Genomic DNA, 18,191 nt, shown 5'->3' on the forward strand with positions numbered 1-18,191 from the left:
GTGCGTGAATTAGCATTCTCGGTTAAAATGTGCGCACCTATCATGCCTTTTCAAGTAGCTGGGCCTATGCGCCGTGGCTACCGGCCCAGCCAATCCAAGAACGGTGAAGGCAAACCGAGTAGGAAGAGTTCTAGTGAGAATTAGCTTGTGCGCTTGCAGGGGATCGAACTCAGGACCTTGCTCCCTATCGCAAGTTTCTGAAAGGTTATAGTACTAGACGAGTTACATATTAGTTACATAGTTACACCCGAGTTATTAAAATGTTTGTTACACTGTAATTACATTTGAAAGATTTTTTAGAAAAATTCTTTAGACATTTTTATAGGTAGCCATGTCTTTTAGAATAACCGGATAGTAATATGTAAAACTGCAACCAAGTATTCCATCCATTCCATTAAAAACCAAATCTTTTTTTATTGGGACGGTGCGAGTAGTTTCGTTCAGAAATGATGGGTCCTGCGTATAGCCTAGTTGCTAGTATTTTTTTTTTAAACCCGAGTTGGGTATTGTAATCTGTAAAATATGTTAACTGCATATATGCACGTTGATCATCATGAGGAAGATGAAAAGAAGATCCCATCAACTAGTTGCTAGTATTTTTCTTTTCTTTAAACCCGAGTTGCTAGTATTGTACTAATCGGTAAAATATGTTAACTGCATATACGCACGTTGATCATCATCAGGAAGATGAAAAGAAGATCCCATCAACAACTAGTTGAAACCCGATGAGTTGCTAGTATTATACTCTCTCCGTATTTTAATGTATAACGCTGTTGATTTATTTAAAATAAATTATAATTACATAAATTTTTTTAAGTAAGATAAATGGTCAAACGTTGATAAAAAAATTCAACAGTATTATACATTAAAATATCGAGAGAGTAATATGTAAAGTAAGTATGTTAACTATATATACGTACGTTGATCATCATCAGGAAGATGAAAAGAAGATCCCATCAACACAACTAACATAATGTAATCCATTGTTGATCTTTCTGGACTAATCAATGGTCGTAGGTAGTCAACGGTCAATGTCAACAACTAGCTCAAACAATCCACCATGGAAACGTGGATATAAATGTGCTACAAGACTGGAGCAGATCCTGTACGTACCAGTCCACCGCCACCACCTCCCTTCAGCTGATCAATCACCTCTTCCTCCGGCGATGCCTCGCGCCACCATCCTCCTCCTCGTGCTCGCCCTCGTCGCGCCGCAGCTGTCAGCCGCCGACGCCGATGCCCTCGTCGACGACGGCCACACCCCGCCGCCGTTCCACATGTGCGGGATCCTGCCGGGGCCGTACGCTGCCAACAGCACCTACGAAGCCAACCTGCGGTACCTCGCCGCCACGCTCCCAGCCAAGGTGATGAACGGATCCTCCTCCTCCTCCGTCGACGTCCTCGCCGGCGAGCGGCCGAACCTGATCGCCGCGTCGGCCTCCTGCAACTCGTCGTCGTCGGAGTACCACGACTGCGGCGCCTGCGTCGCCGAGGCCTTCCGGTGCGCGCGGCGGCTGTGCCCGTACAGCCGGCACGCCGTGGTCCACCTCGGCGGCGGCGCGTGCAGCGTCAGGTACTACGACGTCGAGCGCACGGAGCATGCGGAGGTGCTCATGGTGTGGTGTCCTCCGGAGGCATCACCAAGGAGCGTGAGTGATCTCTACTCGCTCTACAAAACTTGTCTTTTGGATTATGAATATGGCCATGTTTAGTTCCATTCTACATCAAACATTTGAACATCTGCATGAAGTATTAAATTTAGGCTAAAAATAACTAATTGCATAGATTGCAACTAATTTGCGAGACGAATCTTTTAAGCCTAATTGCTCTATGATTTGACAATGTGGTGCTACAGTAAATATTTGTTAATGATGGATTAATTAGGCTTAATAAATTTGTCTCGCTATTTATTGACAGATTCTATAATTAATTTTTTTATTAGTGCCTGAACACTCCATACGACACTATATATATAATATCCGATTTGATACGTCGAAACTTTACAACCCTATATATAAACACCTCCTATATGATGCGTTTTATGCTTTGATTTTTGGTTCGCCTTTATTTTAGTTTTCGTAGATTCGACTTCATCCGAATTTCATGTCCACTTCTTCAGATACGTCATTCTGGTGGAACTTTAGGTTGCATAATTGGTATAAAAGGATTGCGTTTCAAGTAAGTCTCCAAGTGATCGGAGTCGCCTGTGTTCTGTTCATGTTCCTCCGAGAATGGCGAGACAGAAAAAGAGGCACTGCCAAGCTGCTGCCGTAGGTGCTGCTGTATGCCTGTATGATGTATCTGTTCAGTTCAGGTCTGTTTCATCTGGTTTTTATTCATTTCCTACAGAATTATTACGCTAGTAGTTAGCATAAACCATTTCAACCTGGTTAAATGCAAATGTAACGCAGACAAAGGGAAAAGTCCATTCTACACCCTCGAACTCTTGTGCTTGTCTAAAATACACCCCCGAACTACAAAACCGGATATAATACACCCTCGAACTGTCAATACCGGACACTTAACCCCCCGGGCTATTTTTACCGTGGTTTTTGCCACGTCGGATGCCACATCGGATGCCACGTCAGCCCTAGCCACATCAGCGCAAAACATTAACATGGGCCAAGCCCATATTCTCTCCCCCTCTCTCTCCCTCCCCCTCCCCTGTTCATTATCTTCTCTCACGGCCGTTGGCGGCGGCGGCGGAGGCGGCGCAGAGCTGCGAGGGCGGTGGCGGCGCGGAGCTGCGAAATCGATGGCTACGGCGGCGGCGGCTGCGTGGAGCTGTAAGGGCGGCGGCTACGGCGGCGGCGTGGAGCTGCGAGGGCAGTGGCGGCGGGGAGCTGGTGCGAGGGCGGCAGCTGCGGCATCGGCGGCGCGGAGCTGCGAAATCGACAGCTACGGCGGCGGCGTAGAGCTGCGAGGGCGGCTGCGGTTGCGTGGAGCTGCGAGGGTGGCGGCTGCGGTGGCAGCGTGGAGCCGCGAGGGCGGTGGCGTCGGCGTCGGCGTGGAGCCGCGAGGGCGGTGGCGGCGGGGAGCTGGTGTGAGGGCGGCGACGCTGCGAATCACGAGCTTGCTGCCTCGCTCAGAAGTGGCCGACCTCGCCGGAGCCATACGCGCGGGGAGGAGTCATCCCTATGCGCTCGCGCCGCCACCGCTTGGTCGAGGACGAGGTCGAGCTCAAGCTCTACATCCGCCGCCGCCTCGTTGAGCTTGAGTTCCTCATCCCCAAGCAGCTCGAGTTCCACCGGCGAGCTCGAACATGGAGAAGATGGAGTTATGGAGCTCCTGGAGCCGGCAGGAGAGGTAGACCTTTGAGCTCGTGCTCGCCGGCGGTCGGCACGGAAGGGAAGGCTGGGGATGTGCTTGAGCTCCGTCGCCGCAACGAGTCCCCTGCTCCATGGCCACCGATCTCCTGCTCAGCTCCACCGCTGCTCTCTGTCTGGGAGGAAGAAGGATAGAGAAAGAAAGGGAAGAGGAGATGGGGGAAGAAGTGGCCACTAACGTGTGGCTCTAATTTTTATTTTTAGTTTTATTTGCTGAGTAGACTTCCACATCATTGCCACGTAGATGAAAACCAGCTGAAAAACTACCTGAGGGTGTAAAGTGAACGGTATTGAAAGTTGGAGGGGGTGAAATATCTGGTTTTAAAGTTTTGGGTGTATTTTAGACAACATAAATAGTTGGAGGGTGTAAAATGGACTTATCCCCGCAGACAAACGTCACAAACCATCGTACCGTTTATCAACTTTGACGGACTCTTGACTGATGTGCATATTCCGTTTGATACAGGGTATCAACTTCTGTTTGTAAGCCGATTGATCGCTGACCAGAACAAACAAATTCAGTTTGACGCAAAAGAGAAGGGCACATTTCGTACAATAATATGTAGATCCAGTTTTTTGTTGCTAATAAGAATGTACATCAAAAGAATTAATAGGCGCATTTTCCTTCTTCCAGTAACCAGTTTACCAAATTACTGCTGATTATCCTCCTCAAGTGAAAATTAAACATACCATGATTCCGATTTGCCAATCATAGTTGACAGGAGATTTTTTTTCGCAAACGCACAAAAACCTTGCACGTTAATATATTAGAAGAAAAACAACGTACATCGGTAACACGCCTAAACGATTACAGGGGTAGGCGGTACAGTATGACCATGTCTGCAATCTCCGATTCATGGCACACCTCGAAGATTGACCGGAGATTTGTGATGTTGACTAACACTCGAAGTTTGATGAGCAGAAGAAAATCGCGAACTTGTAATAAATGTTAGTCGATATAGCGGAATGACGACTAACCTTCTCGATCGATTCAGTTATTGATCATCCAAGACACACAAGATAACGACACATGAACACACGATATTTGTTAACGAGGTTCAGCCGAAACCTACATCCCCGAGGCTCTGATTATGGGCGCCCATCCCCAACCAATATAACTCCTAGCCGCTACGAGTCCATGACCTCGCCGCTATCCCCTCCTTACGTGTCTACGTTACATTGTGGTCGCTATAGTTATATTGTGGTGCCCCCCTCTCTATTTAAGAGAGATGTCGGGTTTCAGAGTCCGACTCTAACTTCACCCCCTACCACCTATTACAACTCCAAGTCCAATTATAATCAAATAGGACTAGTATATTCGACACCTATTATATCAGAACTAGTGATTCAAGAGGAGAGAAGAGGAAGGCTGAAGTAATGGAGGGGTACCAAGAGGTGGTAATAGGCCTAATATTTTAGCATACAAAATGTGAGGGTTGGGCAAAAAGAATTAGGCTGAGATTTAATAGATTTTTTATCTAAAAATATTTAAGGGCTGAGGTGGGTTGCAAAAGGGCCAATGAGCACTGGCCCATTACCACCTGAGGTACCTGGGTGAGATGGGGACCATGAGATGACATCGGTGTGAGAAGGAGACGGCGTTGCCCTACCCGAGGTCATATATATGAACCAGACTAAGTGGGCCAGCGACAGAACCTACTCTCCTTACCCTAGTTATGTGGTCGTCCATCGAGCTCATCCCACTTGTTCGCCCGGACACCCGTGGCCCTGCCTCGACGTGAGGGTGAGGAGGCTTGACGGTGAGGAAGACCAATCGCCAGGGACAGTCAGGTGGCGGCGCAACGGAGACTGAACAGTGGCAAGTCGACGATGACCTATGTGATGGATCTGAGCGAGCGTGGGAAGGATGCAAGGGGTCTTGTCACCAATTGGCGAGGTGTTGCGGAGCGAGCGGGGATAGGAAGGGCACAATTTTGATAAATGGAGGCGCAATGATGACCTGGCTGTGGGGGACTGGTGACGCATAACGGCGATCTGCATGTCGAAGTTCGGCGGCGAAGAGTGGATATAGGAGATTAGGTTTTGGGGAAGAGCGATGGGGGTGTGATGGGTGAGGGAGCATGGGTTTTGGAGGAGGGAACCGCAAAACGATGCAGCGAGGTGCGGGTTGCGAGGTATGGACGAGAGATTCAGAGCATTGGATATCAAGATGAACGGTCGAGAATCGGCGTGTGCCAGGATTGGAGTCACCGCCACCACTAAGGTTTCTATAAGTAATATCTCATCCATCCTAAAATATACTCTCTCTGTTCTAGTTCAGTAGTCGTTCTATCAAAGAAATTACAAAATATGGTGTTGTAAAAATGACTAATGTGCCCCTATGTTAATCATTTCAATGCTTAAAAATTGACACTAAACTAATACTGCGTCTGCCATTCTGATATGTCTGCAACAAGCATAAGGAAGAAAATTAATAGAAGTACTCATGCTAGCTAGTGGCTAACCTGCTAGCTGCCCCGGGCCTAAACGACATCCTTTCTGGGACAATGACTCTAGCTACCCCGCAGGGACAACTAAACTGGGATGGAGGGAGTAAGGCACAACCATTTTTTCTCTATGTTTCATAATATAAGGCGTGCATGCATGTACACATTAACTGTCAACTCTTCTTTCTCTAAATTCCTTTATTTTAAATGAGTAAATTTCAGAAAACTATAACCACTACACTGGCCAAGGTCACCTGTGACGGGCCCAAACCCTCATCTTTGACGGCTTCGCGCATGGTCAATGATCAGTGGTCACTGGTGAGTCCAGTCACCTTTGACGGGTGGCCGGCCGTCACAGGTGACACCCACCTCTGACGGGCAAGTTACTAGAAGTCCGTCAGAGGTGTTGGTCTCCGCTAGCCTTGAGCGAGTTAGGACCCGTCACAGGTGACTCATCTCTGACGGCCCTTTAAATAAAGGCCGTCAGAGGTTGAGGTCTCCGTAGTTAGAAGCTGTCACAGGTGATCTACCTGTGACGGCTCCAAAAGTAAAGGCCCGTCACAGGTAGGTCACCTCTGACGGGCCTTTATTTGCTAGTCCGTCACAGGTTATGTTACCTTTGACGGATTTTTGTTCCGACCCGTCACTGATGAGTTAATTCCAGAAAAAAAATAAATGCTAAATATTGGCTAGCCTCAGGATTTGCTAGCCATGCCCTCTGAAAAATAGAAACATCACAGATATATTCCAGTCACAGATCCATCACAGATACATCACCCCCCCAATATAACATCACAGATCCCCAACAACACATATATGCAGTTCAAATGCCACAATTTTGCACAGCAAATTCACACCCCTTGAAAGCCACAATTTCGGTCGTTGCTCATAGAACCGCATATATACTTACCAAATGGATTAAAGCCATAATGTCATCGACCTGCACAACCTGTCAATAAGGAAAAAAAAAAGGAGAAAACAGATGAATAGTACAACATAAATCGTAGTTGATCAAATGTGATGACAATTTAGTAAAGTACCATAAATATTGCACATATGAAAAACATAATTTTTTACATCGCCAGAAATTATAAAAACATCTTTTTTACATCACAATAAATTATCTAGCCAAGTTCATGAGTCTATTTGGCATGAAAACGTCCTTTCTTGTTCATTATTTCTGCAAGAATAAAGGCGCACAATTCGCCTCTGATAGCGGGGGGGTTGATGGGTGAGATCTTCAAGCCAGCTCTACCTTTCTGTTTAATAAATAAGAGGTTAATTAGCACGTTTTGAATAGCAATGTAGATATTGAAATGAGCTTATTCGCCATTAGCAACAACCTCAGGGTCGAAATCTTTCACCTCTCTTACAAGTGTTGACATGTTGTGGCACACGTGGAAACCACATTGGTCTCCGATCTGTTGTGCGCATGCAAACTTGGTGTCATGATAAAGTTCATTCTTGCCCTCCTTGTGCCTACCACCCTTTTCCACATATGGGCCCCAAGCCATATTTAAGGCCTTGGTGATTTCACTGAAATCATAATCTTTGGACTTATTGGAGTTAAGGTAGGTAACCCTACTCCACTTAGGTACGATGACTAGGAGAATCCAATGTCGCCTGCGCAGTGGTTATGTAGCGTTAGTACTAAGAACCTTAACTTCAAAAACAATATACACGAAGGGTATTGTCCTCTTACTCTTGGTTGTGTGCGCACATGATGTACTCCTTGTCTTGATGGGCCCATAAACACCGGTTGACATAGTCAACCACCTCAGTGAAGCTCTGTCGTAAATTAACCTCATTCACCATGGATGGATCAAGGAACCCAACCTGATTACCATGGCGACGACTCTCGATCCAACACAACCTTAAAATATGTACGTATTAGAACTAATTTAATTAGGAGATATAGTCCAGTCATATCACAAGTATAGAAGGTATGCACTTACAAGGAGTAGCATTTTAGAAGACCAGTGTCCAACTTCCGGATCCTGAAAAGGTCGAAGAGGTCATCAAAGCCTAGAGTTATATATACAGGCGACGATAGGAACGGCTGGTGGTCGTGATGTCCAACTATGGATGACTCCCTCATTTTCCGCTTGGCATTGCTTAGCTCCATGTATTGCTTATGTAGCTCTCGGCAAGCAATACCCATCACAGCTAACACATTGTCCTCCACCAATGGCATGCCTAGCTCAAATTGGGCTGGCGCCCTCACGACCTTCCCCGATTTGCTCACCGGCATCGACGTCGCAGCCTTGCCCCTTTTTGGCTCCGGCGCCAACTCCCCGACCTTCCCCTTGCCGCGTTCACGCTTCTGGCCCTTGACAAGTGGTGGGGAGCTATCGGCCTTTCTTGTGGTCTTTATTGGAGCCAAGCTTTGAGCTATATCTGCCAAGTCCATATCAGCTCCACCGGGAGAATGAGGTACTGACAATGCCGGTCCACGGGGAGCCTCAAATGATAGCTTAGACTTGGGAGGTGTAAGCTCCGTCGGTCGACTTGGACGAGGAGTCATCTTCACAACTATGTCTTCTTTGGGCCATTGTATGAACGTCTTGCGCGCATCGCCCAAAGTCATGATTTCATCATTTGGGGGCACGGGCAGCGGATAGCCGGACCAGGTGTCCTTTACTGTATCGATGGACACCTTGGCATACCCAGCTAGCAGGTCTGCGCCGTGGACCTTGTCTGTAACAGAGGGCTTGAAAGCCATGCCCTCAGCGACTTCAGGAGCGAAAGTTGGGTGGACTCTCGCTAGTAGGACACATTGTGCTGCGCCCTGCATAAGGTGAAAGTTTGAATTTAATATTGGAATGTGTACATGTCTTTTATTACATATGGATCGGATAACAACAATTACCTCGATGTGGTCCACTGCAGCTAGTGGTGCGATAGGGAGACCAGGGGCCGGCACCTCTGTGGATGCACAACTACTCCTATGCTGTGACGGACTCGCGTCGTGTTGTACACGAGGAGTTGGTTGCACAGCAGGTGTTGTGACTCGGGGTATATTCATGTCGGCGAGGACCTTGTTAACCCTTTCTTCCACCCTTGCATCCATGCTAGCTTCTAGTTCTTGAATGACCTCAACCTTAAGTTCGGCCTTCAAACGAGCGTCCCTCTCTTCCTTGGAGACTTTCCGTTTCCTGTATTGGGATCTGTACTGAGGGAGTCCATGCTTCCAGGGCACATCGCTACCAATTCCCCGAGTTCGGCCAGGATGTTCTTTGGTTCCGAGCGCCTTTGTGAGGATGTCATCTTCGCGCCTCTTCGGCGCGGACTCAACCTCGCTTTGTGAAGCTTGTTCAGCAACCAAGCCCAACTAGAAAAGAAGATAGTCGTTTATACGAACTTGTACTTTATACGAACGGAAATTAGTTAGGTTAAGTAGTGAACTCACCAGTTCCTGATAGACGACGGCATCACTTTTGTTCTCAAATGTGACAGAGCCGTCCGGGTTGACCTTACCCCTTGCCCGCGCCCAGTTGCGAGCTCTTTGTTCAGGGATGTCTGAAAACGGGGCAGGGACATTCGCTGCTGCAGCGGCTGCATCTTCTTGGGCCCATATTGCCTCCTTGCCGATGTACCCTGCGGTGCCCAGCCGATGCGGGTGCTCATTCCGCTGTTGCAGTACGCGATGTGCCTCGCTTGATTCCCTAAACTGTTGGGTGGTCTTGAGAGAGCAGAATTCCTCCCACACCGCTTCGGTTATTTGAGGGTATTCATCGAACGGCGTATGATTGCCGGGCGGGTTGACAAACTCGGTGAAGAGCTTCGACTTCCAATTCTTCCAAGCTTTGCCCATCTTTTGGAATGCCTTCCGCTTGAGCCTATCCTTTGCTTCGGCTGGAAATGTGAACCATTTCTCCATTGCCGTCCAAGCTCGCTCTTTCTCGGCTTCTGTGACCTTCCCGATATCTTTATGGAGGATCCCGAAGTTCTCACGTGCCGCTATCCCGCAGCAGTTAGACCATCTTCCAATGACAGTCCTGGGCGCCGTGGGCCTACCACTAGCGTCAACCTCTCTTATAACTTGCACTGTGGTCGGCCATATATTATGTGACCGCGGATTTCTACTAGACCTACTTGCACTTGTCCCGCCCGACATCGACGTATGTTGTTCATGCGGCAATTCTGCAGCACAAACAGAAGGCAATATTTGCTAAGGGGTGCTAGCTAAAATTTATGTGGTCATGTGGTGAAAATTTATCCTATAAATTACCATGAATTTCGTGTTGTTGGACCGCCGTTGTCGCGGGATGACCTTCTGCAACTGCCTCTGTGGCTGGGTTTGCTTCTTCCTGGACCCTCGCAGGTGTTGGGGAGGGTGGGTTTGCGCCGGGCGTTGACATGGTTTAACTTTCGCGAAAAAGATTATAAATTTCCTACCATTAGACTAAATAGCATTAGATCCAATGTAATACGGGGTATACTATGAAAGATATGGCCTCAGTTTTGCTGAGAAATATGCATCAATTACAATCATTTGCATGAAGGGATAAAAAGAGGAAATCAGCTACTAGGAGAAAAAAGCAACCCAAAGAAAATAGAACAAGTGTAGGTAATCTGTTCTTATCCATAAAGAAAAGAGCAAGTGCAGGAAATTAGAGCAGTAGCAACAGCATGGCCATATAATAGCAGCAATAAGAGCAGTAGCAGGGCCATATAACATCAGTACGGGTATATATGCCACAGGGGCAGCAACAGCAGGGGGAGATTCACATAAACAGCAACAGCAGAGGGAAATTCACATAGACAGCAAGGGTATATAAATCAACAAGTGTAGATAATCTGTTCTTATCCATAAAGAAAATAACAGGTATAGATAGAATGTTATTAAGCAATTCATCCTTGGCCATTTAACAAGAAGTACAGGGGCAACAACAGCAGTGGTATATAAATCATGCATATATTATTGTAGATAAAAAAATGAACAAGTGCAGAAAATATGTTCTTATGCATAAAAAAAGAGCAAGTGCACAAAATCTGTTCTTATTGAGCAATTCATCACTGGCCATTTAATAAGGAACACATTGGGCAGCAGCAGCAAGGGTATATAAATCATCAAAGAATGACAGAAAACAAAATGACAGGCAACCATAGGCAGCAGCATGGGCAAACATAGACAGCAAGGCATCAAAAAAAATTATATAAATCATGTATATAAAAAGCAATTCATGCAATTCACCTATTCATAGACAGCAAGGGTATATAAATCATGTATATAAACAACAATTCATGCAATTCACCTATTCATAGACAACAAGGGTATATAAATCAACAAGTGTAGGTAATCTGTGGCCAATCTATCAACAAGGGTATATAAATTTCAAACCCTAAACCTAATAAAGTTCCTTCATTATCAAAGAATGACAGAAAACAAAATGCATGGAGAATTTTGGTGTCTAGGTCGGTTCCGTCCATGGACTACACTGACCAATCCACCAAAATTCCCCATGCATTTTGTATTCTGTGATGGTTTGATAACCTCGGATTCCCCAAAGTTCATCATTCGTTCATCCATTCCATTGCATCATTCATTCATGCATTAACTGCACCATTCCATTCATCGGCATCAGAGAGAGAGGGGTACTTGGAGAGGAGACGACGAGCAGAGGAGGCGGCGCACGGTGACGACGAGTCCCGGCCGGCGCACGGCGCACGGCTTCTCGGCACGGCGGCGCGGCGGCGGCTTCTTGGCACGACGGCGCTGAGGAGGAGAAGAGGGGGTTAATCGGCGACCAATAGTAAACGAGGGGAGGCGGGGGCCGTGGGCTCACCGTGGAGGTCCCGGTGGCGGCGATGACGGTCCTGGCGTGGCGACTAAGAGGAGGTCCCGGCGGCGGTCGAGAGAGTGAGTGAGGCGGCAGCAGTGCAGAGGGCGGTGTAGAGGGTGGAGAGGGCGGCGGAGATGGCGGCGGAGAGGTCGAGGCGGCGGTGGAGAGGAGGGCGGCGGAGAGGTCGAGGCGACGGTGGAGATGGCGGTGGAGATGGACTGCGGCGGTGGTGGTGCAGGCCGGCGTCGGGAAGGTCGACGGAGAGGGTGAGCGGCAGAGAGGTCGGCGGATTTGGCGGCGGCGAGGGCGGCGGTGGAGAGGTCGAGGCGGCGGTGGAGAGGAGGGCGTAGAGGGTAGCGGAGAGGTCGATAGGGGCGAGGCGGCGGTCGAGAGATGAGAGTGGAGTGAGAGTGGGTGCCGGATCTGGATCGATGTCCAACCCTAGGTCAAGCCTAGTCAAACTCACCTGTGACGGGCGCCAACTATGTGGCCGTCACAGGTGGCCTCACCTGTGACGGGCGCCAACCGTGAGGTCACCTGTGACGGCCCTACAGATAGAGCCCGTCACAGGTGAGTTTGCCTAGAGCAATTTTATTTCACTTTCGTTCGCAAGTGCCGGATCGGAGCTTGACTTTTGGGTTGGGAACATGTAGTACTGTAGACCACTGTAGCAGTGTCAGGGCGTCAGAGACACTGGAAAATATTGAAAGCGGCAGCCTGGACGCCGTCTATGGCCGACACTTTCCGTCGCCGTGCCGTGCGATGCCGGGCAGGGGCTGGCAGTGGAGGTACTGTAGCATGCGAATTAATGGGTGTTTGCTACGCGGGTGAAAGAGATATTTGCTACGCGGCACCAATTGTGAAAGAAATATTTGATATGCACACACATGTGATTTCTTTAATAATAATTTTCATAATATGTGAAGATTCGGACATAAATAAATGGTAAACCATACAATCCTGAAAATTGAAGTACTGAACATACGACAAGCATTATGGATAACATCACCTACCTAATGGTAGTTATTGTACGCATCATCAGCAATACAGTCACGCAACATGCACATAGCGGCCTCGCTATTTGTTGCGTAATACATATGGTCGAATGAATCGTTCAGCAGCGGCACTGGATTGCCGTTGTAGAGAGCATTAGTGAACCGATAGGTCGGATCTTTACTATCCAACCTAAAGTTGTGTAGAGCGAAAGCTGCATGAATGATGCGTGCAGGGATGTCGTCATCTCGGTAATAAGGGATTTCTTTCAATATTTTCCACATCTTTTTTGCGATGCCAAATTGTCTTTCCACGATCCCTCGCAACGTGGAGTGTCGATGGTTGAAAGTCTCTTCCCGTCCTACGGGTGGCGGGGCTCCCTCGACCGCAAGTTGATCCCTGTGGTACCGTACATGTGGGTACGGTGCAAGGAAGCCCATCCTGGTAGGAAATCCGGAGTCGACAAGTAGGTACCTGCCTGGTTAACGGCGCATAATTAAATATTAGTGCACATGTATAGAATTAAATAAAATCAAGACATTTGGCAATAAAAAAAAGTGTATTGACCGATACAACTCACCTAACGGTACCCGTGGGAAATCGTAGGGGTAAGCCTGCACTGCCTCATTGAGAATCCTTTGGTCGTGAACTGATCCAGGCCAGCCAGCATCACAGAAAATAATTCTCCCATCATGATCACATATTACTAGAACATTTCTGGTTGTTATGTGGTGACGGTTCCTGTGTTGCATAGCGCTAGCTGCATTAGGCAGAACTGGAATATGTGTGCCATCGACAGCTCCCACTGATTGGTAGAAAGGCTTGAAAGGATTCTCTTGCAGAATCTGAGGGTTGTAATCTAAGAAGTTGGGATCAACCGGTTTCAATATTTTCCCAGCGAGATCATTCATAGCCTGCAAAACATGGTGGAAGTGAACCGACACTGTCGAGTTGGAGCGGACCCACCGATTGTTCGCGTCTCTGATTGGACGATTTCCACCCATCGTGTACAAGAAAATACCAAGCTTTTCCATGGAACAGACCCCTGCTGTTCCTACAAGACCAAAAGAAGTGACCAATAGATCATGCAAATTGTGTATCTCCTCTGCAGTAAGCCTGAACATTGCCCTGCATTGGCTTCGATTTGCCATCGTGTCCATCATCCAACTGATACCGGTTTGCACCGGTATTCTCCTTGGTGCCCTCTCATTGAAATCAAGGGTAGCAGCCATGTACTCAATGATGGCATCTTCTTCTTCGCTGCTTGTGTGACCGCCTCCATTCCAACTCGATCCACCCGCGCCGTAACTCATCGCCGATTTCCTTTAACATATGAGAACCGAAGAATATGCAATGTTTGTCATAATCAAAAGGATAGAAATTAATAATGGCAGTGATCTATGCAATCGAAGAATTATTTGGATATAAAAGCAATGCAATGGAATACGTAGTTGCTCGAATTGGATATAAAGCCACAAATGTTTACGGACTCACAGAATGTAAAAATTGTTAGCACACTGAGTTCTAAACATAAATAATGGTTTATTTGAAAAACATCGCCCATCACAACTCAAAGTAAAGTACAGTGCACAAACTACCAGGTGCCACCAGATGACTGTCCAGTACCACCAGTGCGTATAAATTCCAAGCGCCTAGCGGCGTCCTTGATTCGAACAAAGCATTTGCAGGTGAATGGGTCACGGAATAGCGCACAAGCAGCATACCACACACTTCCTCCAATTTCATGGCCATCATTTTCCACCAACTCCATGCACGCATCAAGGCCCATAGACTTCTCTGCTTCCATCTGAGCAACACGACTCTGGTAGCTCTGCTCTCGGATGTCCGCAATCCTCTCCAAAGCCAGTCCAGCGGAGTCGCTTCGTGACTTCTTGGAAGAACTCCCTGAGGCAGTAGTGTTTGCTGCTGGCCTCTTTCCCTTGCCCCGGTCTGCTGCCGTTGGGGGTGGAGTTGGAGGTGGTGGTCTATAAGCAGCAGCGAGCTGCGCCATGTCGATGGTCTGCCACTGAACTGCTCCTTGCGGTGCCTATGGGGCTGCCCCTGCGACGGCGGAGTGGTTTCTGACAACTGTGTGCCCACTGAATACCGCGTGGTGAAGGTCAATGTGCTTCAGAGGATCATTCCTGAAGCTTAAGACACCTTTATTTTGCTGCAACATAAGTAGACAGTAAAAATAAGTTAGTACAAGGCAAGTGCATTAGGCTTGTGCAAACATTGAACATAATGAATATGTGCAGTCCAATGTGCATTACTACTAAAATGCTGGCAGTAAATGTGCACATTGGTACCAAGTTATCAAATATAATCAGGAGTACATGTTACAATGGGCCACACATCTGACAGAATGAAAGAAAGATAGTTTGAACATTGTAAACATAAGATAAACTGCATATATTATATTCTTTGTAGATGAGCACATTTTTGTTCATTCTCTCTATATACATCACAAAGAAGGTGTGTACAGCTAGTTGAATATGTATTAACATGTTCCTAAATGACTTGTACAAGATCTTTCCTAATTTACTGATACACTACATATACACTACATATAGATCTTTCCTAAACATCATTTTGTTAACTTAAATACAAGGGAATGGCACACATTACTAAAAACGACATGACAGTAACAACTATGAAACATATGTGATCACAATCCTTCCATTTTACTGCAGCTAGTCATTTGTTGGCACACACAATTTGAACAAAAAAATTATTACACCTCACAAAACTGTATTCATAATTGCATGCATGTACTAAATTTCAGATAATACCAATTGTAGGCAAAATTGTTGGTTCAAAATATTTATGGTCAAGTGTACGTACCGCATTCTTGCTTTCCCACCACTCATCATCGGCAACAATGGCTGATGTATGGGGATCACGACCCAGCCCGCTTGCATGCGATTCTAGCCACACCCACCTGTTGTACCGCTTCTTACACTGCCCCCAAATGTACTCCAATTGAGCCTTGTTCACCTTCTTCTTGCACTTGGTGTACATCTTGTGTATTAGGTTCTGCCATGCCTGCGGCTTGGGGGAGTTGGAGGTGATGGTGAACGCTGCCATCTCCTCCAAGCAGCTCTCAAGAAACACACGAACCTCCATATCGGTCCACCGGCTACGGCCATCGCCCATCTACTCCGTGCAAGTCAAATAAAATTGAATCGGAAATGAACAAATTAATACAAACCAATACCTTACATGACTCTTCCTCGCGGACGACGTCCCAATCAATCGAACGGCCGACGGTGGCAGGGCTCACTCTTCGAACAAAGTCGATGACGGCTCTAGGAGACTTGGCGCAAACTTTGCAGAGGGCATGCGCGATATGAAGCACGTCGTCGGGAGCAGCCTTGGCGCTGCCAGCGTCGGAGGTGACAGAGTCGGAGGAGTCCTCGCCGGACTCCAGATCGGCGCCGCGGACAGAGATCTCCCCTGTTTGAGGGGATTGAACAATCGTCCCCTCCTCTTGGATCGACAATAGATCCCGCTCTCGCTTCCGCTTCTTCGCTGTCGTCTCCATCGGACCACGCACACGCTCGGCCTGAAATAGAGACTCCTCAACTCCGCCAGCTTGGATGCCTTGATGAGACTCTTCAGGCCAGCACTGTCTGACCCGAGAGGCAGAGAGGACGAGCACACAGGCAGCCAGACTGCTTGCTGCTTCACAGCGAGCACGCCGGCCAGCTTTTACTCCCCTCGAGGACGACGCAGACAGCTCGACAGGCGTGGAGCTCTTCCACTTCCCCCCGATTTTGAGCACCTTGAACCGACCGCTGCCGCAAGACGACGCGCGGACGAGAATCGATTGGGGGGGGCACGGGCCTGCAAGCCACAGTCGAAAGGGGAGGACGGGAGCCTGCAGCGGAGGGGAAGAAAGAGGGATTCTCCGCCAGGCCTGCGTCGCATCGACGACCGCGGAAGCAACAGCGAGAGGAGGAAGAAAGAGGGATCGAGAGCATTGGATGCCCTGACTCTGACGGAAAAGCCGAGGCGCAACGGCAACTTCTCACATCCGTTAACGCCGTTAACGTCGCCTCACAAGCCGTCCTTCTGGTACTGTGTGCGGGACCACGCTTCCAGTGCACGGAACATGAACCGGACCAGGACTCGCACAACGGAACATGAACCTGTGACGGGCGCCAACTATGTGGCCGTCACAGGTGCCCTCACCTGTGACGGGCGCCAACCGTGGAGCCGTCACAGGTAATACCACCTGTGACGGGCCCAACACTCTGGGCCGTCACAGGTGAGGTCACCTGTGACGGCCCTACAGATAGAGCCCGTCACAGGTGAGTTTGCCTAGAGCAATTTTATTTCACTTAGTTCTTTTATTTTCCTTAACATATTTTCACATACACTACATATTTTTTTATACTTAATTATTTTATTTCACTAACAGTTGTAATTGCACTTCATTACTATACTACTTTAATTATTTTAGTTCCAATGCTTATACTTGCTTAATTATTTTAATTCACTTCTAGTGGGTGCTTTACTTAATTATTTTATTTGACTATTTCATTGCGAACATATTAGAGTCATACAGATAACAGACATGTAGACATAAACTACGTACATAAATTACAAAAATAATCCTTCCTCATGGTCGACACGTGCATATTGAACTTCATCTTCTTCTTCCTCCTCTTCTAGAGGTATTTCTTGACCTATGCCGTGGACGTGCTGGTTGTAATCATCCTCGTCTGCAATGTTGTCCAATCCAACAATTCTCCTTTTCCCTTCACGAACAACATGTAGTTTCTTGTTACACGGGTCAACTATGTAGAACACTTGAACAACTTGTTTGGCGAGAACGAACGGTTCATCCTTGTACGCGTTGTTAGCCAAGTTGACAGTGGTGAAACCTTCATTGTCAACTTTTACATTGCGAAGATCGACCCATCGACAACGAAACAACGGGATTTTGAACTTCAAGTAATCTAGCTCCAATATTTGCTCAACTTTACCATAGTATTGATCACGACGACCACCGTCACTAGTAGCCTCGATGCGTAACCCACTGTTCTGCACTGTGCATTTGCTGTCTTGCTTTACCGTGTGAAAGGTGTATCCATTTATGTCATATCCTTGCCAGGTGGTGGCACTCCATTCAGGACCCTGTGACAAGCACTGAAGTGTTTCACTAGACAAGTTCTGCAACCTGGCAATTCGGTTCTTCAGCCACTCGTTGAAAGAAGACATGTGCTTATTCCTGACCCAACTCTCTGATCGGCCTGGGTTCTCATGTCGGATAACTGCAAGGTGTTCGTCAACGTACGGCACCACCTCAGTCATATGCTGTAGTACCGTGAAATGAGCTTTATCGTACACCTTCCGATCCAACCTAATAGTCTTTCTTCCTACAGTACCAACACCGTCAAGCCTCCCTTCGTGATGAGATCGTGGTAATCCAATTGAAGATGTTTCTGACATGTAGTCCACACAAAATTCGATGGCCTCTTCGGTGGTGTAACTCTCGATGATACTCCCCTCAGGGTGTGAACGGTTCCGTACATAACCCTTAAGGATCCCCAGGTACCTTTCGCAAGGATACATCTGCGTCATGAATGCTGGACCACAGCACTTTGTTTGCCTCACAAGGTGCACCGGAAGAT

At 47.5% G+C, this 18,191-nt stretch overlaps 1 protein-coding gene, 1 long non-coding RNA gene and 1 pseudogene across 3 annotated transcripts; 1 reads left to right on the forward strand and 2 right to left on the reverse strand.

Moving 5' to 3' along the window:
* Positions 1-1,108: 1,108 nt before the first annotated feature.
* LOC107281545 (cysteine-rich receptor-like protein kinase 6) lies at positions 1,109-3,930 on the forward strand. Of its 2 annotated transcripts, XR_001547389.3 has the most exons (3): positions 1,109-1,649; positions 2,120-2,314; positions 3,793-3,930. XR_001547389.3 is itself a non-coding variant. In XM_015790305.3 (2 exons), exons 1-2 carry the CDS (start codon positions 1,167-1,169, stop codon positions 2,180-2,182), a joined length of 546 nt encoding a protein of 181 aa, XP_015645791.1. In that variant the 5' UTR covers positions 1,109-1,166; the 3' UTR covers positions 2,183-3,762. The 2 variants fall into 2 exon arrangements, 1 of the variants encoding a protein (XP_015645791.1); XM_015790305.3 differs by lacking the exon at positions 3,793-3,930 and having other exon boundaries at positions 2,120-3,762.
* A 3,221-nt stretch (positions 3,931-7,151) lies between these two features.
* Positions 7,152-7,801, reverse strand: LOC136357367 (uncharacterized). Its single transcript, XR_010742689.1, has 3 exons — positions 7,729-7,801; positions 7,476-7,646; positions 7,152-7,396 (listed from the first exon to the last, which is right to left on the reverse strand). It is a non-coding gene; the product is annotated as an uncharacterized lncRNA (long non-coding RNA).
* Positions 7,802-14,051: 6,250 nt separating this feature from the next.
* Positions 14,052-15,802, reverse strand: LOC107281701 (uncharacterized; annotated as a pseudogene).
* Positions 15,803-18,191: the final 2,389 nt, after the last annotated feature.

The sequence above is a fragment of the Oryza sativa genome, chromosome 7, assembly GCF_034140825.1.
Source record: "Oryza sativa Japonica Group chromosome 7, ASM3414082v1".
NCBI classification, from domain to species: Eukaryota; Viridiplantae; Streptophyta; class Magnoliopsida; order Poales; family Poaceae; genus Oryza; species Oryza sativa.